Source organism: Rhinatrema bivittatum, chromosome 4 (assembly GCF_901001135.1).
Source record: "Rhinatrema bivittatum chromosome 4, aRhiBiv1.1, whole genome shotgun sequence".
Taxonomy (NCBI): Eukaryota; Metazoa; Chordata; class Amphibia; order Gymnophiona; family Rhinatrematidae; genus Rhinatrema; species Rhinatrema bivittatum.
Genome location: NC_042618.1, coordinates 442,124,077 through 442,152,018, shown reverse-complemented (window position 1 = coordinate 442,152,018; position 27,942 = coordinate 442,124,077). Strand labels below are relative to the sequence as shown.

The following is a 27,942-nucleotide window of genomic DNA, read 5'->3' as shown; positions in this document are numbered from 1 at the left end:
TGCATTTCAGGGGGGTCACCGAAACGATAGGAAAACCCACAAAATTTCATGTGGTTTTATCTTGGGGGGGGGGGGGGGTGGAAGGCACATAAAAAAACCAACCCCTAAACCCAACCCTTCAAAGTTCATTAATTGCAACCCCCCCACCCAAGACTTAACGAAAGTCCTTAGTGGTCCTGGGAGCGATCTCCCCCTCTCAGGCCGTCAGCTGCCACTAATCAAAATGATGTCAGTGGCCCTTTGCCCTTACCATGTGACAGGGGCTATCGGTGCCATTGGCCGGCCTCTGTCACATGGTAGGAGCAATGGACGGCTGGCACCATCTTAAAAAATGGCACGGGTCATCCATTGCTCCTACCATGTGACAGTGGCCGGCCAATGGCACTGATACTCCCTGTCACATGGTAAGGGAGCTGACAGCCCAAGAGCAGGAGATCGCTCCTAGGAACCCCGCTGGACCACCAGGGTCTTTAGGCAAGTTTTGGGGGGGGGGAGGGTCAGGAGGGTGGGGGATTGTAATTAATTAAATCTTAAGGGTTGGGGTGGGGTTTGTTCTTTTCGGTTCGGGACAGCAAAAAAACCAAAACAGCCCAAACTGCAGGAAATAAAATTTCCTGCACCAGGCCGATAATGAAGGCTGAACCAAAAGGTTCAGCTGAATCACATCTCTAATACAGGCATAAAAACAAGGGCAAGATGGCACCGCCGTGGCCTACCACACGATGTGCCGACCAAGTGTAAGGAGGGGCCTAGCCACCGGGGGCCACTCAACCCGCTCGGAAGCCAAATTCCCCTTACCCCAACTTGATCAGGAACGACATCGGTACAGCACGCCGAGCAAGGAGATTGGAGGAAGTCTTGCTGAAACCCCTCCATCTGTGAATCAGGAGGAAATTTAGTTTTAGTTTTACTTACTTAGGATCAGCGCTTACTGCCTGAGTACAGAGATGGTCTCTGGCTGCGGGGGAAGAGGGCTTTGGCAATCACTGCCACACTCTGCTTTCTGCACCTGCTGCTTTTCAGCTGCTTCAGCAGCAAAGTCCACACCAGGAACCAGCTACCGGACCAAGGCACACCTCTGAGGGATCTCGGAAATCACCTCAGGAATTCTCAACTGGGGGAGGGACATTTATGTATCACTGCAGGAGAGCAGGGCTAAATTATTCTCCAATTTAAAAGGTACAGTGATGTCCGCATCTGCTGGAAATGGAGAAATACTGAAAGGCTGAGGTCACTACAGGGGTGTATATAGGGTGACGTCACCTTTGAAACCTGACTTCATCTCCATTTGCTGGCAGGGGAGCAGTCCATCTGGGTATATGCTAGGCAACTAGAGTCTGGATTACTTTTCCCTATGTGCATCACTTTTCACTTGTCCACATTAAATTTCATGTCATTTGGATGCCCAGTCTCACAAGATCCTCCTACAATTTCTCTCAATCTTCGTCATTATTTATTAATTTTGATGAATCTCATTTCTTTCGTGCTTATATCAATGCGATGTATATAATCAAAAATAAACAAACATACCATACATTAAAGCTAATAGTGATTTAACAACTCAGAATAATTTTGTAATTTGCAAATTTGATCACCTCACTTGTTCCTTTTTCCAGATATTTATAAATATATTAAAAAGTACTGGTCCCAGTAAAGATCCCTGAAGCACTCCATTGAGAAAAATGACCATTCAGTTCTACTTTCTGTTTCCTATATTTTAACCAGTATGCAATCCACAATAGGACATTACCTTTTCTCCCATGACTTTTTAATTTCGTGAGGAATCTCTCATCAGGGCCTTTATTAAATACCTTCTAAAAATCCAAATACACCAATTTCCATCGGCTCACCATTATCCACATGTTTATTAACCCCTTCCAAAAAATGTAGGAGATTGGTGAAGCAAGACTTCCCTTCCATGTTCACTGTGTTCCACTAAAACATCTTTACTTATATGTTCTGTAATCTTGTTCTTTAGAATAGCTTCTGATTTTTTCTGGTACTGATATCAGGCTCACCAGTCTATATTCTCCCAGATCACACATGGTGTTACACTGGCTACCCTCCACTTTTCAGGTACAATGTATGATTTTAGTGATAAGTTACAAATTACTAGTAATAGGTCTGCAATTTCAATTATTTCTTTCAGAACTCTGGAGTGTATGGCATCTGGTCCAGGTAATTTGCCTTGTTACATCTTACAGGCTCATCCAGATTTATTTCACTTCCTTCAAATCATCACCATTAGTTTCCAGCATTGGTATCTCTCCATCATCCTCCTCACAAAGAATTCATTTAATCTTTCTTCTATGACCTTGTCCTTCCTAAGTATCCCTTTAACCTCCCTCCCTTCCGGCTTTGGCTGTATTTGAAAAAAGATTTTATTATGAGTTTTTCCCTCTATCACCAGCTTCATTTCAAATTCTCTTTTTGCCTGCCTTATCAATATTTTGCATCTAACTTGCCAGTGCTTATGCTTTTTCTTTTTTCCACTTTTTGAAATAAGTTGTTTTGGCTATAATAGCCTTCTCCACCTCACCTTTTAACCATGCTGGCTGCTGTTTGACCTTCCTTCTGCCTTTTTTAATGTGTGAAATATACTCTCTCTGGTCTGGGCTTCCACTATGGCATTTTAAACAGTATCCATGCCCGATGTAAACTCTTAACCTTTGTAACTACACCTTTTAGGGTTTTTTGTATTTTCCTCTGTCTCCTTTTCAAAAGTTAAATGCTAGAGCACTAGCTTTCCTTAATGTCCTCCTTCCAGTTATTAATTCAAATGTGTTTGCCTTATAATCACTTGCATCATTACCTCACACACCAAATCCTGTTTCACTAAAATTAGATCTAAAATAACTTCCCTTTTGTTGGTTCCTGGACCAGCTGCTCCATGAAACAATTTATTTCATCTAGAAACGTCATCTCCCCAGCAGGTCCTGATGTATCATTTACCCAATCAACATTGAGGTAATTTAAATCTCCCATTAATGCTGTCAAATTTGTTAGCTTTCCTAATTTCTTTCAGCTTTTTATTGGCCAGGTGGACAGTAGTATACAATCGCTATACTCTTCCCTATCACACATGGAATTTCTATCCATAAAGATTCCTCAGGGTATTTAGACTCCTGCAGGATCTTTATCCCATTTGACTCTATGCTATCCCTAATATATAGCACCACCTCCCTACCCCTTTGATCTAACCAGTCATTCAGGCCGATACAGTACAGTGCACTCCGATGGCACACACTGTTAACCCACGTTTGACTCGTTAGCTTTACCCCTTATTCAGTGAGGGGTAATAGCGCGTCGAAAACGCATGTCCAACCCCTCTGAAACTAATAGTGCCCACAACATGCAAATGCATGTTGATGGCCCTATTAGTTATTCCTGCACGATACAGAAAGTAAAATATGCAGCCAAGCCGCACATTTTACTTTCAGAAATTAACGCCTGCCAAAAAAACCTGTTTTTCTGTGCACCCTCTGACTTAATATCATGGCGATATTAAGTCGGAGGCCCAAAAAGTAAAAAATTTTAAAAAAATTTTTAAAAATCGGCCTACGGGTCGGAAGACGGACGCTCAATTATTCCGGCGTCCGTTTTCCAAACCCATGGCTGTCAGCGGGTTTGAGAACAGACACTGGCAAAATTGAGTGTCAGCTGTCAAACCTGTTGACAGCCGCCGCTCCTGTCAAAAAGGAGGCACTAGAGATGCGCTAGTGTCCCTAGCGCCTCCTTTTACCGCAGGCCCTAATTTGCATAGGCCACGCTCCTGAATCGAGCGGCCTGTGCACGCGCTGGGAGAGCGGGCGCTCGCCAGCTGTCCCAGGCGTTTTTCTGAATCGGCCTTATTGCGATATAATTTGTAGCTGGGTCACCATCCCCCTGCTTATCCTTTCATCGCTTGAGATGTCACTTATGTCTACCCTCTTCTTTCAATGCTATACATTCTAAACCTCCCACTTAGAGCACAGAGATATTTCAAGGTATGTTTTTGGGTCACATATACAGCCATCCTAGCAGTTGAGCGAGATAACTTAGAATCTATTAACTCAAGTCTGCTCTTTACTGACATGCACCTAGGTTCCAATAAAGGCAAAAGTAGCCTCTCAGGATGCTCTAACTCCTCCGTTTTGTTAGTAACTTTCAAAGATAATTCCCTCCAAACCCTGCACTGCTGAGTGACTGTTGGCTCTCCCCCCCCCCCCCCCCCTATATGTTTTAGTTTAAAAACTGTTCTCTCCTCGTTTTTTAAACGTTATCACCAGGGCTTTTTTTCAAGAGGTACTTACCGGTACAGAGTAGTAGCACATCATTGCTTCACCTGCATGATTTGCCCAATGGTCCCTCAAAAAACAAACAAACCCAAAACATGCATCCTGTGATTACCAGCACCTTTATTTTTTTCCCCAGACAGAAAGCATTGGTTAGCGCAAGCAGCCAGGTTCCACCCTGGTTAAGGTGAAAAGCATCCTTGCCAAATAGGCTCCTTCCCCATAATGTCCAGTTCCTAACAACTCTAAAGCCCTCTTCCTTGCAGCATCTCATCCACGCATTGAGACTCCAGAGCTCTGCCTGCATAGGGTCCTGCACATGGAAGAGAAATTTCTGAGAATACTACCCTTGATGTTCTGGATTTCAATTTTCCACCTAAATTTGGCTTCCAGAACCTCCCTTCCACACCTTCCTGTTGTTGATAGCCACATGTACCATGACAGCCAGCTCCTTCTCAGCACTGTTTAAAATTCTATCTACATGATGCTTGAGGTCCTCTCCTTCACATCAGGCAGGCAAGTTTTAAGTACCTTAATCCACTGTTCTTGGCAGGTAACAATAAACAATCAAGTATTACATTAAAACCACATAAAGACTTAAAATCAGGATACATTTTACTAAAGTACAGGCTTCATAATGAGCTTGGTTTCGCCAATGGAAGTTTGTAGAGCAGCTACATGTGCCTCCTTATATTACTTCCTTCTTTCTCAAAGCATTATTGTTGTTTCAATGTCCAAGACAAATAAAAGGTGGCCTTTGGCTCAGGCATCTTGAGAGTTGGTCTGGCAGGGTCTCACCAAGATAAGGGATAACCTGGGTACATCCTATGCTCCTGGATTGATCTGGCTAGCTGAAAAGGAAGGAGAAATTTAATTACCTGCTAATTTCCTTTTCTCAAGTCCAGCAGATCTGTCCAGGACCATCGGGGGTTGCAAGGGGGCTGCTATTTTTCAGATTAACAGGTTGGCAGAGTGGACTGTGATTCACAATCAGACAGCTGGTTGTGAAATCTCCAGTTGGTTGTTCTCCCTTGGAAGCTCCTAGTTAGGTATCGATGTAGGGTGCAGTTGAAGTCTCTTAGCTTGTTACATTGAATACTGGCAGGCTGAGGTCAGCATTAGGTTCTATAAGGGGTGAGGTCAACAAATCTGAAGTTCTGTCTCCATCTGCTGGTAGGGGAGCATAAACCCATGCAGTTGAAGTGGCCTGGCTGGACTTAAGGAAGCTAGCAAGCAAGACTAAATTGCTCCATACTTCAGCAGTTCTACTGTGTATGTCATACACATTCATTATAGACATCCTGAAAATCTGACTGACTAGGGGATATTCCAGGACTGGCATGAGAAACAGTGGTCTAGAATTTATGTTCCACTGAAAAGGCATGGTTCCTCTGCATTCTGTACACTTTTGAGGTATCTGAATATTTATCATATACTCCATCTCAGGTATACATATTTATGCACTTTACATCTCTCAGTTCATAGAACTTACAATGCAAAAACTGCAAACTATTTTGGGGTCCTTGCTCAGGACTGCCTCTCTGTGTACATTGATACATTTTAAAAGGAAGGGGGGTGGGGGGAAATACATACCTCAATTATTTTAACACCTATATGATAAACATATTTATTACCAAGATTTCTTAAGAATTTCCCCCAATTCTATATCAGAGTTCAAAATCTGTTACTAGAGAATGGCTTAAGTGTTTGTTTGTTTTTCTTTTATAATGGAGCAGATGCTAGGCTTTCAAACTGGAAACATGTAGATACTGTCTGAATAAGCCACTGCAGATAGTATGAAAATGTTTTATTGAGGTATAACTGAACATTTGAGGTAACATTTTGCATAGGTGTTTATGAAATGGCAATTCAAATTTACAGGTCAGGCCAACTCTAACCAATAAGATTGATTTTATCATTTCCCTTTTTCAGAAAAACATGTAATTTGTATATTCAAATTTTATAAACCCTACACAAAAATCTTTGTTCTGTCACCCCTCCCAGTGCTGCAAAAATGGTTCTTAGCAGCAGGAAAAAAAAGTCAAACCAATAGTAGCCACAGCACAAAAGATTTAGGAACAGACTGTCCCTTTGCAGATAGGTTAACTGACATTTTATACAATCCCCATCAACCCATAAGAAGATGAATCTGATTTGAATTCCCTACCTTTTAAGGAAGGCCTAATCATTTCAAGTAAGAACCAATACTGTTATTGAATTTATCAAACCGAGTGGATGCTTAACAATGGCAGACATTTTACCTATCGGTATGGTATTTTTGAGGTGGGTCAAAGTGTTGGATAAATTAACTTATGTATTAGCATTTGTTGCCTCTCTTTTAAATACCTAACAGATTTAAAGCAGCAGAACTCCTTAAAGGTAGTAACTATTTTCTGCTCTCTCTCTCTCTCTTGCTGTTGCTCTGACTTACCTGAGATTTCAACTGCACTGGTCAGTGCCCCTGTAGGAAATACAAGGGGAGATTGCTAAGTGTTGTGAGCAAAGGGTCACCGGGGGCTCTACCCTGGCAGACATTTGCATGAAAGTGGGGGCAGGGGAATATGCAAACTGATATCTTGTAAGGTCAGCTTTTCTGTACTAAACAGGACTATAAAACAGATTTCACATGTAAGGTGCATCAGGAGTCACTGGGTATGCTATCTGGCAGAAATATGCAATAAACTGGAAAGTTCAAAAATGACCTTTTTTAGGTGGGGGGGAAGAGGAGCAGAGGAAAAGACACACATATGCTAGGCTCCAGGCAGCTTTCAAAATGTTTGACAATTTGTGCTCTGATCTCCCTGAGATTTCAAAAATGGCAAAAATAGTAGAATGAAACTGGATGAACAGTTCAAAAATATTGGAAGAAGGGACACATGTCAGCACAACCACAGCGAGATTGGAGACACGATGATCTTATATGGCCAGTTTCCCTGAAAGAAATGAAGCTACCATTGTGAATTTGTAGAGCACGCACCTGCTGTACGCTTGGTCATTTCTCAAGCTTGAGATTTTTGGTGGATATGAAAATTTGCAGGTTTCTCCCCACCTGCTGACATGTTTCACCAAATGCCAAGCTGGCCCAAGTTAGCAAAGACCATTCTTATTTAGAAAGAATTTTTTGCTGCAGGTAATGTGAATAATTACAGGCTTTAAGCTTCTCCATCTCCAAGGCAGAAAAATACTGATTTTTTTTTTGTAAAGAAAGTTAACTCACATTAATGGGGGCCAGACTTCGCAGGTACACACTCCAACTATGTCTGAAGAGGGTTTTCCCCATTTTCACTTTGGATTTACATTCTAACCTAGCACCTTAAAAAAATTTCTCACTGATTTTTCCCCACCCCGAAGAGAAGACAGAAAACACAAGGGGTCAGCTAAGAAAAAGGCACCCACTACAGTATTTATAGTGGAGTAAAAATGAAGAATCGTCACTTTACACTTGACAGTGGAGCAGGGCTTCCCAAACCTGTGTTGGTGACCCCCACACCAGGCTAGTTTTCAGGCTACCCATGACACTTATGTACAAAGGAAGTTTGCATACACTGGGTTTCCCATATTTAGTCTTCGTGGATACCCTGAAAACCTGACTGACTGTGGAGTCCCCAATACAGGTTTGGGAAGCCCTGCAACAGAACCGTTTAGAGCAGACTTTGTAAAGCCCTCCCTCCTAATCCTATCTTTTTGCTCTCTCTGGAAACAGCAGGTCCCTTTCGATCCACATGGAACCTCCAGCCACAAAGCCTTTTTCCCCCTCTACCTTGTTTGGTAAAGTGCTTTACCACATTCCGGTTTGGTCAGAATGGGATTAGTCCTGACTGAAGCTATTACCAAAACAATTTACAGCATTGTGTTCAGTCCCAGGACCAGTCAAGCAACCACACACTTGCCAAGTGGAATCTCAACTACAAAAAAAGATTTTCCATTTTTCTCTGGCGTTACAGGGAACTGCTGCTTTATTTTCAGCTACTAATTTAAAGTGGATTTGCCCCTTAAATGTACATTTTCTATTCTAATCTACGTAGAGACACGAAGATAATCTATAATGCATAAACCACTTAGCCAATTAAAATTTTATCAAAATGACGGTTAAAACAGCTTGAGGTAAAAAATCAGGGGCCCAATACTGAAACGTTACTCAGCCGGGCAAGTAGGATTTATCCAGCTAAGTGGCAACCGCTGAATATCTGGCTATGTTCAGCAGGTGCCACTTAGCCAGATAAATCAGTTATTCAGCTAAGATGATAACTGGATAGTCAACAGGTGGATTTGGACGGTGCTACTTATCTGGTTATCTTGACCGCATAAGTGCTTATATTCAGTCTTATCCAGTTAAGTTAACCGAATAAATTAGACTTGCTCAACAGCAGGTCTAAAGTTAGCCAGACATAGCTTATCTGGATAACTAGACCTTATCTGGTTATGTTCCGCAGCATAGTTGTGCTGCTGAATATCCTTCCAAAATTAGCCAGGTAATTGGATCTCTTTGAATATTGGGCCCCAGAATATCATGGAAATATTTGCAACACACAGTCGGGTACAAACACATTCTGAGTACATCTGAAGTTACCTGCTGCATATGTACAAATGTTACATCAATTTATACTAAATTTTTAAAAAGAGTGCTTTAATACAAAAGCGTATAAACATACTGTACACTAATTCATCAGAAAATAGCTCTATCTACTTAGAGTTTATATACAGGATTAAGAAGAGTACAAAGAATACACCATCTTTGGGTTCATGGCAGCTGTGTTCATGGAAACCTTAATGTGCTGCTGGCGCAGAGGTGGTAATCGGTGAACCTGGGCGAGAGATTCTGTTTAGAGTGTGTCCGTTCTCTTGGAGAACGCGCTGGGAATAAAACAGGATGTACGCTTGGGCCTTGCAAACCTCCTCCACAGTGCATATGGCGAGTTTGGAATCGTTGCAATGTACCCAAAATCCTAGAACAGAATTGCACACATGTAAATTAGATTTACACTAATATTTGTACCAAATATAGTAAAAACTTAAATCTGTCAGTTCCTGTTACAATACAGAACAGTTTTATAACATTCAGCACAAATAGATACAAAACACTAACAAAAGCTGACACTAAAGCAACTTTATTTATTTTTTCTCTCAAAGTATGCCACCATTCATTACTTCACATTACAACAGAGCCCGATCACAGGGTAGCTTGTATTCAATTCCTTGGAAATAGCCTCTATCATACAATGGCAACACCTAGACTTGGGAGGAGTCACAGCCTGAAATCTCTGGCTAAGGACTGTGCTGGCAATGACTGAAGCTAGATCAGGATCCTGGTGACCCAACAGAAGGCTGGTTTCCAGAATATCTCCATTGCAATGTGCATGAGCTATATCTGCACACACTGGATTTCAAGATGTTGACAATTCTTAGTCTTCATGATAAGTTGCTGAATAGTCTTCAACTAGTTCAGAAATGTGCAGGCAGAGTAGTATCAGGGGCACAGAAGTGATAACTGCACATCTCTCCATTTTCAGGAAGGGATCCAGAATTTGTCCTAAATTCCAGACCTTGTCCCTAAACTGAAGCAGTAAATTAATTCTGGACAAGGAAGAAGCTGTAACACAGAACTTCAATCTTCTGAGGTTTGAGTATAATTGTTATTCCTCATTCATTTGGAAATATCTGCAAGGTTTCCAATCAAACAATGTTTCTCATTTAAGATCCTGGTAACTGTTTTTCCGATTACGGAGAGATTATGGTGCCCAGTATTTACCAAGATTGTTAAACTAGTTATATCCCTAAATGAACGAAGCTTTCTTGAGTCTACCTACACATTCAGATGGCCATCTGAAGGGCATGAGTAGGCGGCATTTTCTCAGATAGGGCTACACCTCTAGAATAGCATAGCATGAATCAGATCATCATCTCTTCAGACCCACCTATTTAATTCTGTATTTGGTGACCCTGATCTCAGTTAAAGGGTTAACTGTAACCTGAATTTGGTCACTGAATTAGTGAATTTAAATTTTTTTTTGTTTATGCAATTTTACATGCACATAAAAAGAAATATCTGGTCATGAAAAGTAGAATAGACAATGAAGAATAATATTACAAAAGCAAATATCAAAACTCAGTAAACATTATTGAATTCAGTCCAAGTCCACTAAAGTGGGGATCCAAACACAATTTCAAGGAAATTATATCTATTATATTCAACTAATGTGTTGGAACAATGAGGGCTTACTAATAACACGGATTCAAAAACCTGTCTAAACTTATGGCATTTGGGTGACCAGGGGAGGAAGAGAGTCTCCTCTAATGGTTTCTTGTCAGCCAGAAAAAGGGACAATTGTGCAGATTGAAAAATTAAAAAAAAAAGCATAAGAAGCACCCTTACATTTTACACAGCATTTACATGGAAATTTCAAAAAGAACATCGCACCCACTTGCAAAACTCTAGGTTTCAAAATTAAGAACTGCTGACGCCTTGGCCACATCAGGAAAAAGTCTAACCTTACAATTTCAAAAAGGCTCAGATCTATGTCTAAAGAACAGACGTAATACCCAATCTCTATCAAAGTGACTTCTCCAGGATAGCAGAGAGATTGTCCAGTTCCAATGACTGCATAGAGGTTTGCTGATCCAGGTTAGGAATTTCGCTCCTGGAACCAGGCATATAATATGCCTTGGAGATGGGGGGAAAAGCTTGTTCCGATATCTTTAGTATCTCCAAGAAAAGTCTTTTCAGCATGTCCTTGGGTGGTATCAAATGATTCTTAGGAAAATTAATAAATAAGTTTTTACCCCTCATAAGATTTTCTAAGTTTTTTATTTTGTAAGTCAAAAAGTATTTCTTTAATAGTGGCCTGTTGGAGAGCCTTCATAGATTCAACTTCTCTCTTAATAGATTCAACGCTCTTTTCAAGCATAGATTTAGAAGATTCCAATACTGAAACTCTTGTCTCAATATCAGCTACTTTTACCACCATGGGGTTAATCTGAGTAGAAATCATCTGGCCCAAACGTTCAACAGCCTCCCATATCATTTCCAAAGTAAAATGGGTAGGTATTACAAATGTGAAGGGTGACAAAGGTAAAGGAACCTCCATTCTGGGCAAAGGGAAGGATCTCTCCTCTTCCAGTCATACCAAAACTGCCAACAACAGGAGAACCCCGTTGCCTTCCAGAGATGTCCAAACCTGGTGTTGCTGGAGCCACATGCAGACCTCCGGTCTCTGAAAGGGAAGCTGTCGATACGGCATCATCAGCCCACGACGCTTCGCTTCTGGGGGTTGATGCCCTCACAGCATATGGGTTCAACGGGGAATCCGAACACCCAGAGAGAGAGTGCTGAGTAAATCAGAGGAGAGGGCAAGTGACTCTTTCTTGCTCTGCTCCTAGTGATTCTTCCACCGGCTGCAATGGCCCCCACACCACATGTGCATCCATCGGGCTGTCCTCGAGAGAACCAGGGGGGGCTTCAAAGATAACCCTCGCCTTGGCTTATTGCTTGCGGCTGGTATGCGGCATCACAGGGGAAAAAGTTAACAGAAGTAAGAGGACGCCACAGCAGGTGAGATGTTACACCATCTTGGATCCCTCGAATTTTAAATATTTAAAGGTGGTTGGATGATTGAACGAGGTCCAATATGACAGCTATCGGGAACTCACTGCGAGTTCTTTTCCTGACACTGTTTTCCTCAATTTTTGCCCTTTGACTGTTTTAATATTTATTTTAAAAAGCCTTCTATACTGTTAATCCATAAATCATAGTGGTTTACAAATATGGCATGCATAATAAAATACTTATGTATTTGCAAAAGATCAATAAAATAAAATCACAAATAAGACTAAAAACAGTATTAAACCACTGTGTCATAATTCATTTTACGGCTGCGATGTAGACTACAATTTCCTGTGTGTATATTCAGGTTTTCAAGCCTCTCTTGTATGCCTTTATATCTGTTAGCATGCTCAGCTGCTCCGGCAGCGTGTTCCACAATGCAGGGCCAGCTAGAGAAGAAGCCCAGTCTCTGACTTCCCCAGTGCGTTCACAAGTAAGAGTGAAGTGAAAAGGCTTCCCCCTCTGATATCTTGCAAGACATCCCATTTTGCCAGTCTGCAATTCTTTCCCAACGCTTGTTCAAACAACTGCTGGGAGACAGCTTCCTGGCTTGATCTGGATATTTCACTTTGCCAGGCAGAGGAGGCCATGCTGCCAGCCATGAGGTTTGCATTCGTGGCCTCTCAGCGAGATGCTCAGTCGATGGAGAACAGCAGCAATCACAGCACACACAATGGATGGAATGAATACAGTTGAAGTGCTGTTTGATACTTCAGTTGAGTTTGCTGAGCAGTTTATGGATCAAATATTGAAGGGATTGAAGGGTCCGAGGGCAGTGGAGACTAGCCCAAATCTTCCAACTCAGGCCACAGAAATTGTATCATGGTTGGAAAGGGGCTCAATTGCAGTTCCTGGTAATGGAGCAGTGCTGGCTCTTTTGGTGTGTCCTCCCACTGTCCCTTTGAATTTCATTTGGTTTCTCTTGAGAAGTCAATTTCAATGTTGATGACTATTTCTACTGATATGTTTGCAATGGTACAGTCTCAAGTTGCTATATTGGAGAAGTGTGACCATAGGATCGAGCATGTGGTTTCCCCAATATCTGTGGTGCAGGAGGGGATTGTCCAAGATGGTGAAATTATTCTTACCTGATCATTTTCTTTCCTTAAATCCTGCTAGACCAGTTGATTACCCTTGAGATTTCCCTGTTCCTCAGCTGCTAGAGAGAGGAGGTCACATACCCTTTTTGACTTCACTCTTTTACATAACAGGGGGGGGGGGGGGGTAGTTGGAAGCCCTGGCCAGTAGTCTCTTGCCAAAGCAACTGGACAAGAAATCTCCTGTACGCCCTACTTTTCTTTTATTATGTTTGTTTTTTTTCTGATCCCTTGAGGTCATTCCCTTTTTGGCAGGGGCAGGGCCAAGAGGGAGCGTTTGGCTATTTTCTCAACTCTGCTTACGGCCCCTGTATTCCTGGATGGGGCCTAGACTGGTCTAGCAGGACTCAAGGAAACAAAATTAGTTAAAAATGTCACCTTCCTTTTCTTCCTGCTAGAACAGTCTATTACTCTTGGGAGATACAGTGGCTTGTAAAAGTATTTAAACCCCTAAAAAAGTCAGCAGATGTGTCGATTACAAATGACACTTACAGATTGTTCCAGACAGTATGTTTTTGCAAACCAGTATGCTTTTATTTTTTTAATTCTTTACTTATTCATTATTAACAATATTAAACAGAAAATTTCCAATCTGAAATATATCATTCATTCACATTGAGTTCTAAGAAAATTCCAAAAGGATTGTACATTTCAAAGCACCTATATTCTAAGTAAATATTGACCTTATAAGCGGTAATCCAAGGGTTACAAGAACACATTTTTAAAGAAAAAGGGAAAAAGAAAATAAAGGGAAGCTTTTTCCTGCCTTTTACAATACCCGGAGCTGGCTAGGTAGCACTTCCCTCAACTCCATGATTATCCAAGAAGCGTAGCTGAGATGGCTCAAAGAAAATATACCGAATATTTAGTTTCATCACACATTTGGCAAAGGTATCTGATTGTAATCTGTGCTCCTAGCTGTCTAGCCTCCTGACACATTCCCAACAACTGAGAGGATCTAGTGATATCGGGATAAACCCATATCTTCTGTCCATAATATAACTTTTCTCTATTCCGAAGAAAAAGTCTCAATATGGAATGTCTATCTGCTGGGAAAACAAAAGTTACCAATAGTGTTCCATGAAAGTCCACTTGTTCCCTCCATCGATGTCTCCAAAAAAGCTGTAAGATCCGTGTCAATATTCTGAGGTGAAGATCTCCTTTCTTTACTGGTGGTGAAAAGTATATATATTAGATATCAGCAGCACAGCTTCTACAGGTAGCTGAAGAATATCCATCAAATATCTTTTAAATTGATCCCTCAGAGAGACTAATTTAACATGGGGAAAATTTAACACTCAGATTTAAATATCTCAGAGCGTTTTCCATTTTTTTTTTTTTTTAAGTAACAGCTTCTCCTTGTAATAATTTAGTTTGAACTTCTTGTAAAGAAGAAACTTGTGTATCCAATTTTAGTTTCATGGAAAGTTAATAATAGTTCCATAGCTTGAATACTTTTCTGTGAATTGGTTATAGCCACAGTAAGAGAGGAAATCAATTTTTCCAAGGAAATTAGAGCATGCCACACAGCTTCTAAAGTGATTTCTTGAGATTTAAGCATTTTTTTTTTTTTGAGTTGAGAATTGTGCTTACCCCACCTTCATGGCAGATTGCTGTAATCCTTATGGATTCGTCTGTCGGGTCCTCTCCCCTCACTTGAGTGGTATAGACAAGCCGCTCAGGCCCGGTGTGGCCTGCTCCTCCACAGCGGCCCTCACTTTCCCAGATCGAACCTCCGGGTTTGTAGCGCCTTCAGCTGTAAAATCCACACCAAGTAGCTTGGAGCCAGCCTCTGCCATCGGCTTCACCTCGGTCGATGACTGTCGCGAAGCCCAATCCTGGGCCCAAGCAATACCGTGGGAGGGAGTTCTCAGGGGCCCCTGGACTCAACGATATTTGCATGTCCAGGAAAGCCAGGGTGTGTTCTCCACCCGGCACCTCAGCAGACCTCCCTCCCGAGGTTGATGCATTTACCGGAGTGAAAAACCCCTCGATGGTAGGCTGAGAAGGGGTGGATGGGGCTGGCACAGAGGATTCTAGCCAAATCCTTCCCTTCCTCTTGGTATGCAGCATGTAGGAAACGAAGAAAGAAAACAAATTCGAGGAGCCGATTAAACTCCGCCCTCCCCTTACGACGCCATCCTGGATCCTCAACCAGTAAGCTTTTAAAGTCAATTTTCAAAGTCACAATTCATTATTTCTCTGCATTTTTTGTAAAATAAAATAAAACACTGAAAAATGTTGCTTGCATAAGTATTCAACCCTTTCAGACTAGTACTGCTGCAGTAACCGCTTTAAGTCCTTTGGGGTAAGTTTCTCCCAGCTTTGCACACTGGGAGGGATTTTTGCCCATTCTGCCTGGCAGATTTACTCCAGGTTGTTCAGGTTGGCTGGATGATGTTTATGGACTGCAATTTCCAAATAGTGCCACAGATTCTCCATTGGATTGAGATCTGGACTTTGACTTGGCCATTGTAGAACATTCACCTTTTTGTTGTTCAGCCACTCCTGTGTTGCTTTGGCCTTGTGCTTGGGATCACTGTCCTGCCGAAAGGTGAACTTTCTCCCAAGCTTTAGTTTTTTAGCAGACGGAAGCAGGTTGTCTTGCAGTATCTCCCTGTATGTTGCACCATCCATCCGTCCTTCAGTTTAACAAGATGCCCAGTCCCGCTGAGGAAAAGCATCCCCACAACATGGTGCTGCCACCCCCATACTTTACTATTGGGATGGGGTTTGTTGAGCAATGGGCAGTATTAGGTTTGAGCCACACATAGCGTCTTGAGTTTTGGCCAAAAGCTCCATTTTTGTCTCATCTGATCACAAAACCTTATCCCACATTTTAGCTGAGTCACACTGTTTTCTGGAAAAATCAGGATTTGCTTTGATGTTATTTTTCTTCAGTAATAGCTTCTTTCTAGCCACCCTCCCATACAGGCCAGCTGTATGCAGAGCTCTTGATATGCTTGACTGGTGCACCTCCACTCCAGTCTCAGCCACTGAACTCCGCAGCTTCTTCAAAGTGATTGTTGGCCTCTCTGTGGCTTCCCTCACAAATCTCCTTGATCTGATGCTGAGTTTTGAGGGACGGCCTTGTCTACAAAGTGTCTGGGTGGTATGATATAGCTTCCATTTCCTCACAATTGATCCAACCGTGCTCTCTGCGATATCCAAGCACTTGGATTTTATTTTGGAGCCTTTTTCTATCTTGTGCATGCCTATAACTATCTTTAATTTCCTTAGAATGCTATTTGGTCTTCATTTTCACAGCTTTCCTTCAGAGTCACAGTCTGACCAATGATAATGGAATTAGGGGGTCTTTTATCCAGAAAAACTGGCCTTTTTTAATGATTCTCAGGTAGCAGAACATTGTTAGAGCAATATCTTATCTGTGTAAACTTGGTGCTTCTACAGCCAGGGGTTGAATACTTATGCAAGCAGCATTTTTCATTTTACAAAACAATGCAGAGAAATAATGAATTGAGACTCTAAAAAATTACTTTATGAGTATACTGGTTTGCAATAAACACACTGCCTGGAACAATCTGTAAGTGTCATTTGTAATCCACACAAATCTGCTGACTTTTTAGGGGGGGGGGGGGGGGGGTGTGTCAAATACTTTTGCAAGCCACTGTACAAAAGCTGCCCTCTGTAAAGTGTGGGAGGAAGACAGGTCTGCCCCCAAAACCCCAGAGCCAAAGGCTCTCTCTCCTCTTTCACCTGGATGCCCAGCTTGTAGTATATTTTGAAAACAAATGTAGGAAACAAGGTGCTGGCCCTGCAGATTTCCCCTGAAGAGAATGAAGCTTCTGCCCAGGAAGACACCTGCACTCTAGTAGAGTGTGCGTGCGACGCCACAGGTGTCTGCTTACCTCTGAGTATATACGCTGAGGAGATGGCTTCTTTGATCCATCTCACTATCATGGCTTGGGAAGCTGCTTCTCCTTTGCATGGCCTGCCAAACAGGAACAGTTTTATCAGCCTTTCTGAAGGGATCTGTCACCTACAGGTATCTCAGGAGCACCCGGAGCACATCCAGTAGGCGCAGACTATTCTCTTTGCCTTTACATTCTTCTCTCCCAAAGCTGGCAAGACCATTGCCTAATTCAGACAGAAAGGTAAAACCATCTTCGAAAGAAAGGAAGGAACCGGCCTAACTGTGACAGAGCGTGGAGATATTATTAGATAGGACTCTACGAGAGAGGGTCTGCAAGTCCAAAATGCATTGGGCTAACCTGCTAACTGGAAGGCCTCTTTTAATGAGAGGTCCTTGAGGGAAACCCTTTTCAAGGGCTCGAAAGGTGTTCCCACTATGGCTTTAAGTGCCAGGTTAAGTTCCCATTGAGGGAAAATTGGTCTAAAGGACAGAAGAATCCACTTCATCCCTCTCAAAAAGTGTACCACATCTGGGTGCCTGGAAGCCTGGGTACTTTCAATGCAGCCCCTGAAGCATGATATGGCTGCCACCTGGAGTCTCGGTGAATAGAAGGCTAGATCCTTATCCAAGCCCTTCTGTAGAAAGTCAAGAATGTGTGATACATCCGCTTTCCATGGAGAAATCCCATTCTCCTGACAGTCTCTCTCAAACAGCCTCCAGACTCTGACACAGGCCAAAGAGGTTGAGAAGCTTCTTGTGCACCTTGAGCATCATGGCCACTACTACCTGTGAGTTTTCTGTTATGAAGCCATGCCTTCTTAAGGGCTGGACCATATGCCAAGATGGAGAGGGATCTCCCATCAGTACTGGGCCCTGTCCTGGCTTTCAGGATTGCCCTGTCCTGCTTTCAGGATTGCCACTGAGCAATACCCACTCACAGTCCTGTCATAGCTGCCCACCAGTGCCTTCCTGGTCAAGCTGGATTTGTTGCTATCATCTTTAAGAGGTGGTCTCTTCTTTTTCCCATCTTACATATCAGTAATACAATGGTCTTTGTGTGTCAGGCGGATTCAGGTTGCTCTCCCCATGGATTTCACCTTCTTGCAGTGACTGGCTCCTAGGTCTGGCCCACATCTGTTGGCAAGATCCTTCTGCATATCATCTATTCCTACTAAGTGCAATGCCACTAACCAGGGTACTTCTCTGCCCACTTGAGTTTTCCCACTTGCTTCCCCCAGATTAGGAGAGCAAATGACTACCCATTGGGCCACATGATTTTTTTTTTTTTTATCCCAACTACTACATGACCCTGGTAATATAATCTCCAGCCAACCAGGTTGGCCCCCCAGGGCCTGCCCAGCTTACTGCTCACCCCAGCCTTTCCAATAGATGGACTGGTATGGCCTAAGTACGGTGTATCTCTGGGGTGGTCCTTTCTCTGCCTCCCCAAATCGACCTAATAGTGGTAGTCCGTTGATGCCAGGTAACCTTTTTCTTGTCTTCATGACTGCGTAAAGGGCCTCCAATCTGCAATAAAGTACCTTCAAGTCCCTATTCATTCCTCTTAAATCTAGCATGACTGGACATCTGTGCCCTTCCTAGCTAAAGTAAATACACTCTTTATCCTTCTCCCGGGAGCAGGACTGGAACTATTGCTACCAAGTCGTGTAACCTTTGCAGGGACACGTCTATTGGTTGAACTTTGCACTGCAACATGTGAGGAAACACAAACACACACTCGAAACTAGGTTGGTGCCCTTTAAACTTATATTTGAGATGGTTTGGTCCATTGAAATATGACCCTCCTCCAAGGGACTGTTGCCTGGCTTTACTAGCCGGGGGGGGGGGCTACAAAACATCAGTGAGCAGAATGGCTACCACCTCCAGCTGCAGGCAAATTAGCCCTCAGCCGTTTAGCTCGTGAAAGGACTGTAATCAAATCTTCCTCTAGATGCATGAGAGGCTGCCATCCCTGCCTCCTTGCCCTTATACTGGTATTTGAAATACTGCCTTCTAAGGCCCATATGCTAAAACGACCTCTATCCTTTGGTAGCTTTTGTGACTTGGTTTCACCCAAGTCCTTTACCAGCTTTCTCCAATTCCTCACCAAACAGGAGTCCCCACTTAAAGGGGGGTTTACACAGGCATGCCTTGGAGGCTGAGTCCGCTGCCCAGTTGTGGAGCCACAATTGTCTTTTAGTTGTCACTCTGGAGGTGACCAACCTGACCAGGTCATACAATATTTGCCAGAAAGGCAATTGCAGATTCCAGGCAAGTCGATTTCTGACTCTCGGGCAATTGCTGACCCAGCGCAGGGCAGTCAGCTACATAACCCATGTAGATTGAGACCTGAATAGCTATGACCCCTGTGAAGACCTGCGTTAGGATCATCTCGATCTTCTTGTCCTGGGGGTCATTTAAAGGCCAAAATGCTTTCTACCGGGATGGTGGTCTTACATGCCACAGTTGACACAAGTGCATCAACTCTTGGGATCCACAACAGCCTATTCTCACCCACACTGAGGGGAGTCTCATTCTATTAGTACCCTTCACCTTAGGGCCTCATATAAATGGAAAGTCCTTGCAGGCTTCCTAATGCCCTGTAGGATGGGATCATCTTCTCTCACATCCTCTGTCTTGGTGTTGCCTATCTTCAAGACTACCTGATCACTAGAGATGAGGACTAAGAGTTCCTCCTTTTGGAACAGTCGAATCACCAAGATCTCTTCTTCATCAGAAGAGCATTGCCCCTCTTCCTCAAGTTCAGGATGCACTTGGTACTGGCTCTTCTGCAGATCATCCTTCCTCACTGGAGTACATGTGGCAGTTATCCCAATCAAACCCCTCTGCATATCCTTCAAGCGTTTAGGGACTCCAGATCTGTCCTCCAAGGTCATATGATCTAGGGATTTTGCATCTGCCATACAGCCTAGCTTCTCCATGGCATAGAAGGTCTAGTGCATTATGAGAAATGAAATCTAGGGAAACCCTCTGCCAAGTCCCTAGTGGGGCCTGGAACAAGGCCCTGTTCTGAGCCTAGTAGTCTCTTCTGCTGGGCTCCTTCACTGTCCCCTTTTGCTAAGGGGACTACCGTAGGTACTTGCCGTGTGGTAAGACCTTCCTCTTGTCGTGTGGTAAGACCTTCCTCCTTCCCTAAGCTAAGGGCAGTAATATATGTTGCTGATTCTCCCCCTTACATGCCCTTCCCCCATATGAGGTGGGGTTACTGCAGAGCCCTTCCTGTGGGTCCCCATCTGGTCCATCTTCACAAAATTGATAAAAGGAGGAGCCTGCCACGCTGGGCTCCTTTCTGGCGCCACAGGCATTACTCCTATGGTCTCCGAGCATGTTCTTGGCTCTTTAATTCTCTATCACCTAGGCACAACCAAACTTGTGTGGGAAAGCCTGCAGGCCCTGGCTCAGGATACGTTGCTACAACAAAACAGCAGGTTTTTAAAAGATAATTTAAAAAAACCCCAAAAGGTTTATGTTTTTTTTTACTTGCAGCAGGGACTATCTGTACTTCTTAAGCTTGCGTGCTGCTAGAGTGAGTCAAACGACTACACTGCCTTTTTTCCAGGCATGCCATGGTATAAACACTGCTGTGTGGGTCCAATTCCATCCCAACACGGGGCAGTGAAATCCTCGCTGATCTCCCTCTCTCACATTTCCTCTCTCGGGTTGCTTACCACTTCCAGGGAAGTACGCTGCCACGGGCTGCCTACCACCGCTGCTGGATACAGCTCTTCTGTCTGCCACAGCCTGCTGGAGTCCTCTCATATTAGTTTGGCCAAAATGCTTTTTTCGGCTTTATTCTCCTTAACTTTGGAGCAACAGCAGAAGCCCAATGGGAAGGAGCCAGCTAGAGAGAAACGGGGTAGGGGGGAGACCTCAAACCCCAATAGCTGTAGAAAGGCCAGGTCCCCCTCAGTATCTAACACTCCCAAGGGAGTCCTCTTAGGGATCCAAGCCCTAAATGCCTATGATCGTAGATAAGTCACTGGTAAGCAGCTATACTGGGAAAATCAACTCTGATTGAGGTTGTTGTCCCAGGAGCTTAACACACTAAGGTTAGGGCTGCACACTGAGTCTGAGAGTAACCGTTGATTCAGAAACTACTGGCAAGGACCTCCGAACACTTCCCCTTTATATAAAAGAGTAAAGTCATAAAGGGGATATGACCTCTGTCTCCAGCAGCTGACGAACAGGGAACTCTCAAGGGTAATGGACTTGTCTAGCAGGAAGAAAAGGAAGAGAGCACAGTTAGGGACCTTCATGTTCAGTTTTTATTTTATTCTTCCTGGGAATTTATCAGTGTTTATTCCAACAAGACCAAAAATAATATTTACCTATAAAATTATATTTTCACAAGCTTCTCCTGTTTTGTTCTTGTAATAAAGACTGAAATTCCTCTGAAAAATAAAATAAAAATTGAAAACAAAGGATTCCTAAACACAGTTCTTAAGGTGGTGGAAAACAATGTTTATTCCACCTCTAGAGAAGTTTAAAAGACCCTTCAGTTAGGTTCAGAAGACAGGCAGATTTAATGACTCCTAAAAGCTAAATCTTCTCTCCCCCATTTCAGAAGAAAGAGATAAGCAGAGAGAAGGGAATCTAGCTGGCAGCCTGGAGCTACGAAAGCTACTCTTCTGGTGACTTGTTTTCCCTCAGCACTAAGATAACAACTTGCGCCTATTCCTTCAAACATAATGCTCTATTTCTGGGGCAAAGAATGTGGATTTTTCCAGACCTGGATAGGGCTATACAGGACTGGAAGAAAAAGTTTATTGCGATGTGTGGTGAGGCTATCCACTGGAGCTCCATTTCTTATAAAATTTCCTTATGTTTGTTTAAACTTGCATATATTTTTTTGAGCCCTCTCTATTGTGCTGCCTTTTAGATCTTATGAAAACAGACCGAGAAAATGAGTACTTATGTGTGTTATGGTTAGTAATTTTACGAAGGGATAACTCCTTATGGATATGTTTCTTTTTTTTGTTTTTAATTTCTTTCATTGTTACCAGCCTTTATGATTTTATTTTTTGGACTCTTAGTATGATGGATTTTGGGATCTGAAGCTCTTTATGTGTTGATTTTTTAAGGATTGTTTAAAATTTTCTGGATTGTCTATCAGGATTATTCTTGATGTATATGTTAAAAGACTATTAATAAAGAGTGGTTGGATCAGCCCTTAACTAGCTTTTAAACTGGATGATTTTGTGTATACCGAGATGTATTTTATTTACAATGCACTGCCAATTTGATTGTTTTGTTTGTAAAGTCACACTGAGTTATTGTATCCATGGTCTATAAATGAAATGAAACACAAAAATGAAATGTACTTTCCCTCCCTGGCAAACAGACCTGGAGTCTGATTGCTGCTGGTAGATATACCCTCTGGCACTCACTTCTTATAATTAAATGTTAAGTACTTTCCCTGTAGGTAAACCAGATTCATTCTAATTTATTTTCCAAGCTGATGTACTATGATCTAGTAATACTAGTTTTTTTGGCAATTTATCAAAGCTATAAACAGAATATCTTAAAACAAATATTAACACATCCATACCTCCTCCTGGGTTGTAACAGTAGGCAGTGTAGTGCCCAGAGCCAAATCCCTTCCCATGATGCATCACTACAGCAGACAGTTCATATATGAAACACTCTGGCTTCAGCAATCTAGTTGAATCCCTACAACAGTAGGGCTCCATATTGAGCATCTGATCAAAACTGACATGCACGCCAATCTTCTCACGATGGTTACGCCCCGACCACCTACAATATCAAGATGACAACATTTATGGTTCAAACCTTTTTATTCATGAATATCAAGAAATGTGTACAGTTATCACATTTTATATAAATACATTTCAAACAAGATTTCCCCTTTATCACACTTTATATCCAATACAACTCATAACCAAGTATAATAATTGATTAGACTATAGCCTCTATTTTTATTGACTTATAATAACTAACTGGCATTTTTACACTTTTTATTTTCATCTGCTGCATGCTACCAGAAGATTCTTAAAATAGCAGGATATTTGGACAATTAGCATCCATGAAAGGGGCTCTGCTAAAAGTATTCTTACCAATACATAAGGAAAAATTGGTTCCTACCTGCTGATTTTTTTTTTCCTCGAGTCCCAAAGAGCAGTTCATACTCATGGGTTTTTCTCTCCCACCATCAGATGGCAACAAAGAACAAATTTGAGCAGCACTGTACTCTTGCTGCTTAAGCCACTGTGCTACCTGCAGTCTCTCAGTAACTATGTAACAAAGCAAAAAAAAACGACAACCCCCATAATTTCCTTGAGGAGGGATAAAGTGAAAACCTTAACTAAATTTAAAACCCTTCCTCCAAGACAGATTAAACATCAGGAAAGACTAATATAACACACAGACAGTATAATATACACCACATTGCATTGTCTAGGATCCAAGGGCAGGATGCCAGACTTGTCTGTGGGGCTCAAGACTTGAAAATTAGCAGGCAAGAGCCAATTTTTCCTTTCTTATCCCCCAGACCAGTCCAGATGCATGGGATGTACCCAAACTCCCCTAAACTAGGCAGGAACCTGCAAAACCCACTCATACACTGTCCTCAATCACCATTGTACCCTGTGCCTGAACAGCCAGCTTGTAATGTCTGGAAAAAAAAAGTGTGCATTGAAGACTATGTCGCGGCCTTACAAATATCTTGTAGCGAAACCAACTGACACTGCCCAAGAAGCTGCCTGCAACCTAGTAGAGTGAGCTCTTAGAACCAAAGACATCTGTAGGCCTTTAGAAAAGTTTGCTGAAGCTATTGCTTCCTTGATCCATTTAGCAATAGAAGCTGACACTTTCTCCCTCTTACTGTAACCACTGAATAGCACAAAAAGATGATTAGTTCTGAGGAACACATTGGTGACATTCAAATATCTCAGAAGGACTACACACATCCAAAACATGAACCTCTTGAGTGTGTTCTCTACATAGAAACATAGAAACATAGAAATGACGGCAGAAGAAGACCAAACGGCCCATCCAGTCTGCCCAGCAAGCTTCACACTTTTTCTCATACTTATCTGTTTCTCTTAGCTCTTTGGTTCTATTTCCCTTCCACCTCCACCATTGATGTGGAGAGCAGTGATGGAGCTGCATCCAAGTGAAATATCAAGCTTGATTAGTTAGGGGTAGTAACCGCCGCAATAAGCAAGCTACACCCATGCTTATTTGTTTTACCCAGACTATGTTATTCAGCCCTTATTGGTTGTTTTTCTTCTCCCCTGCCGCTGAAGCAGAGAGCTATGCTGGATATGCGTGAAGTATCAGTTTTTCTTCTCCCCTGCCGTTGAAGCAGAGAGCCATGCTGGATATGCATTGATAGTGAAGTATCAGGCTTATTTGGTTTGGGGTAGTAACCGCCGTAACAAGCCAGCTACTCCCCGCTTTGTGAGTGCAAATCCTTTTGTCCACATTTCCTCTTGCTGTTGAAGCTTAGAACGATGTTGGAGTCACAGTAACCATGTGTATGTTTATTGAATAAGGGTATTATCTCCAGGCAGTAGCCGTCATTCTGGCGAGCCACCCACTCTTCATTGACGGCCTTCTTGACTATATGGATCCACAGTGTTTATCCCACGCCCCTTTGAAGTCCTTCACAGTTCTGGTCTTCACTACTTCCTCCAGAAGGGCATTCCAGGCATCTACCACCCTCTCCATGAAGAAATACTTCCTGACATTGGTTCTGAATCTTCCTCCCTGGAGCTTCAAATCGTGACCCCTGGTTCTGCTGATTTTTTTCCTACGGAAAAGGTTTGTCGTTGTCTTTGGATCATTAAAACCTTTCAAGTATCTGAAAGTCTGTATCATATCACCTCTGCTCCTCCTTTCCTCCAGGGTGTACATATTTAGATTCTTCAATCTCTCCTCATAAGTCATTTGATAAAGACCTTCCACCTTTTTGGTCGCCCTTCTCTGGACTGCCTCCATCTTGTCTCTGTCTCTTTGTAGATACGGTCTCCAGATCTGAACACAGTACTCCAGGTGAGGCCTCACCAAGGACCTGTACAAGGGGATAATCACTTCCCTTTTCTTACTCGATATTCCTCTCTCTATGCAGCCCAGCATTCTTCTGGCTTTTGCTATCGCCTTATCGCATTGTTTCGCAGACTTCATATCATTAGACACTATAACCCCTAGGTCCCTCTCCTGCTCCGTGCACATCAACCTTTCCCCCCCCATCGAATACAGTTCATTTGGATTTCCACTCCCCATATGCATGACTTTGCACTTCTTGGCATTGAATCTCAGCTACCATATCTTTGACCACTCTTCCAGTTTCCTTAAATCCAGTCTCATTCTCTCCACTCCTTCCGGTGTGTCCACTCTGTTGCAGATCTTAGTGTCGTCCGCAAAAAGACAAATCTTACCTTCTATCCCGTCTGCAATGTTGCTCACAAAGATATTGAACAGGACCGGTCCCAACACCGATCCTTGCGGTACACCACTTAAAACCGCTCTCTCTTCAGAGAGAGTTCCATTTACCATCACACATTGTCTTCTGTCCGTCAACCAATTTGCAATCCAGGTCACCATCTCAGCACTCACTCCTAAGCTTCTCGTTCTACAGATTGTTTCAAATGAAAAGTAGAAACTACCTTCGGTAAGAAGGACTGCACCATACAAACTGAAACCTCTTCTGAAAATTGAAGGGACGGATCCCTGTAAGAAAATGCCTTTAACTCAAAAATCCACCTCACTGAACAGCCATCAAAAATACCACTTGCAGAGTAAGATCCTCTACTGAATCTCTTCTAATAGGCTCAAAAGAAGGTTTACACAAAAACTTCAAAACCAAATTCGGATTCCAAGATGGACTACATGTCTAATAAGGGATGTAAATGATTCACCACTCTGAGAAATCTCACCACGTCTAGACACGAAGCCAGAGAAGAGCTATGCCCCTTCCCTTCTGTAAGACGTTATCACCAAAATTCAAAAACCTTCCAAAGGCACACATAGACCAGAGAAGTCACTCTCCTAGAGTGCACCAAAGTAATGATGACTTCTTACAAAAAGCCTCTCACAAGCCAGGCCACAAGAAAAAAAAAAAAGATATCCACTTGATCTAAAAAAATAAAATCGGAATACAGCTGAGTCGCAAGGTTCCTTCCTCTTTGAGACTTACCAAGCTGCAAACCATGGGCATCCGAGCCATTCCAGAGCACCAGAACCACCCTTCCATGATGCCTCTCTATGTACCTGAGAACCTTGACTATCCAAGGTCGAGGAGGAAAGACAAAGCAGAAGCCCTCAAGGCCACAACTGAGAAAGAGCATCTAGGCCCTCTGAACCTGACTGGAGAACCTTGGAATCTTGGCATTCTGCCTCCTCATTGCCATCAATTCCCATTGGGAGATCCCCCACATGACACTGATGAGAGAGAAAGCTTTGTCTGCCAGCTCCCATTCCTCAGGGATGGTTCTGTGACTGCTCTGAAAATCTGCTCGTGCATTCTCCACTCCAGCAACGGGAGTTGCTGACACCATCTCCACATTTTTTCTCTGCCCACTGTTGGATTCTTGGTTGCTCCTTGTCTGTTTCTGTCCGCTACAGCCATCGCATTGTCCGACAACACTGTCTGACTTGTCTCTGACTAAAGGTTGAAAGAACATTAAGGTTTTTCTGATTGCCGGACCATGAGGATACCTGCACCAATTACAGACCCCCCTTTCCCCCACCACTCACACTAGCATCCATAGTTACCATTATCCACCCTGGGATTTCCCACTCCATATCCTTGGATAAATTGTGCCTTCAAGAGTTACCAGGAAAGATTTAATCTGGCCTCTCCAATCAGAGGTAAACAGATCTCAAAATTCTGAGACTGAGGATTCCACTCCCCATATGCATGACTTTGCATGACTTTGTTCCCACCACCCCACCTCCCCTCCCCCACTACCCCCCCCCTTTAATCATTCTCACGTGCACCTGCCCCTGTCCTACTGTAAATAAGTTTCATATACCAAATATCTCAAGTGCACATGCCAAATAACCTTGTATATTGGTTCTTTTTGTAACGCTGCCTGTTTGACTCTCCTCTCCCCCTCACCACCATCAACCTCGCCCTGGAAACTATCACCGTTTGTACCCGGTTCCCACCACCCCCACCTCCCCCCGCCTCCCCTCCCTCCCCCCCCCCTTAATCATTCTTATGTGCACCTGCCCCTGTCCTACTGTAAATAAGTTTCATATACCAAATATCTCAAATGCACATGCCAACTAACCTTGTATATTGGTTCTTTTTGTAACGCTGCCTGTTTGATTCTCCTCTCCTCTTCTTTGTATATCACCCAGTTAACCCCTCCCCTGTTCATTGTAATTTCCTTTTCTCTCTCAGTTATTTGTAAACCGACATGATGTGTCCTACGAATGCCGGTATAAAAAAGTTTTTAAATAAATAAATAAATAAATAAATAAATAAAAGAAGAGCTTTCTGCAACAGCCTCAAAATGGCCACCGTACAAGGACCCAGGTGTAGTATAGACCTGAACCTGAAAATAATCTCAGATTTTGGGTATCCCCCAAATGACATTCTCAGAGTCCTTCACCAGAATCTGCTGTACCTAGTGCATTAGACCTGAAACTGCTACACAGAGCCACCCAGAATGCCACGGCAGGTACCTAAAAAATCTGAAAGGTCTCTCCATTTTCCGATCCCATCTTAAAAGCTTTAGAACCATCACCTGGATTGGTGGGCTTCTTGGTCACAGCTGAAACCAATGCATCTATCTTTTGTAACCTCAATAAATCCAAGGCATCTTCCTGTAGAGGCTATAGCAGAACCATGGCCCTAGAAATATCAGGCCAGCCTACAGAGCACACCATTCTTTATAGACCAAGGCTTGTACCACTAAATGAAAGAAAAAGGCCTTATCAGGCTCTGTAAACCCCTCAAAAATGGAATCTTCTCCTTCCTGCTATGTATCCACTTTTCTCTCTTTAATCCTAAACTCCTTTAGGATTCGAGAAATTAGAGCTAGGAACTCCCCTCTCTAAAGAAGTCAAAGTACCTTTGGGTTATCGCCTTCAGGTACTGGGATTTAA

General features: G+C 42.8%; 1 protein-coding gene across 5 annotated transcripts in view; it reads right to left on the bottom strand.

Annotated features, from left to right (window-relative positions):
- Positions 1-4,444: 4,444 nt before the first annotated feature.
- Positions 4,445-27,942, bottom strand: part of USP44 (ubiquitin specific peptidase 44) — an 83,370-nt gene continuing 59,872 nt past the window's right edge. For 2 of the 5 annotated variants that reach the window (XM_029601581.1, XM_029601586.1), the window contains exons 5-7: positions 22,415-22,620; positions 14,040-14,140; positions 8,213-9,220 (exon numbers count right to left, since the gene is read on the bottom strand). In XM_029601581.1, the coding sequence (XP_029457441.1) occupies positions 9,098-9,220; positions 14,040-14,140; positions 22,415-22,620 (430 nt within the window). In that variant the 3' untranslated portion in view covers positions 8,213-9,097. Of the gene's footprint in view, positions 5,126-8,212; positions 9,221-14,039; positions 14,141-16,564; positions 21,258-22,414; positions 22,621-27,942 lie in introns of those variants that run through there. The other 3 variants (XM_029601584.1, XM_029601582.1, XM_029601583.1) reach the window with 3 other exon arrangements.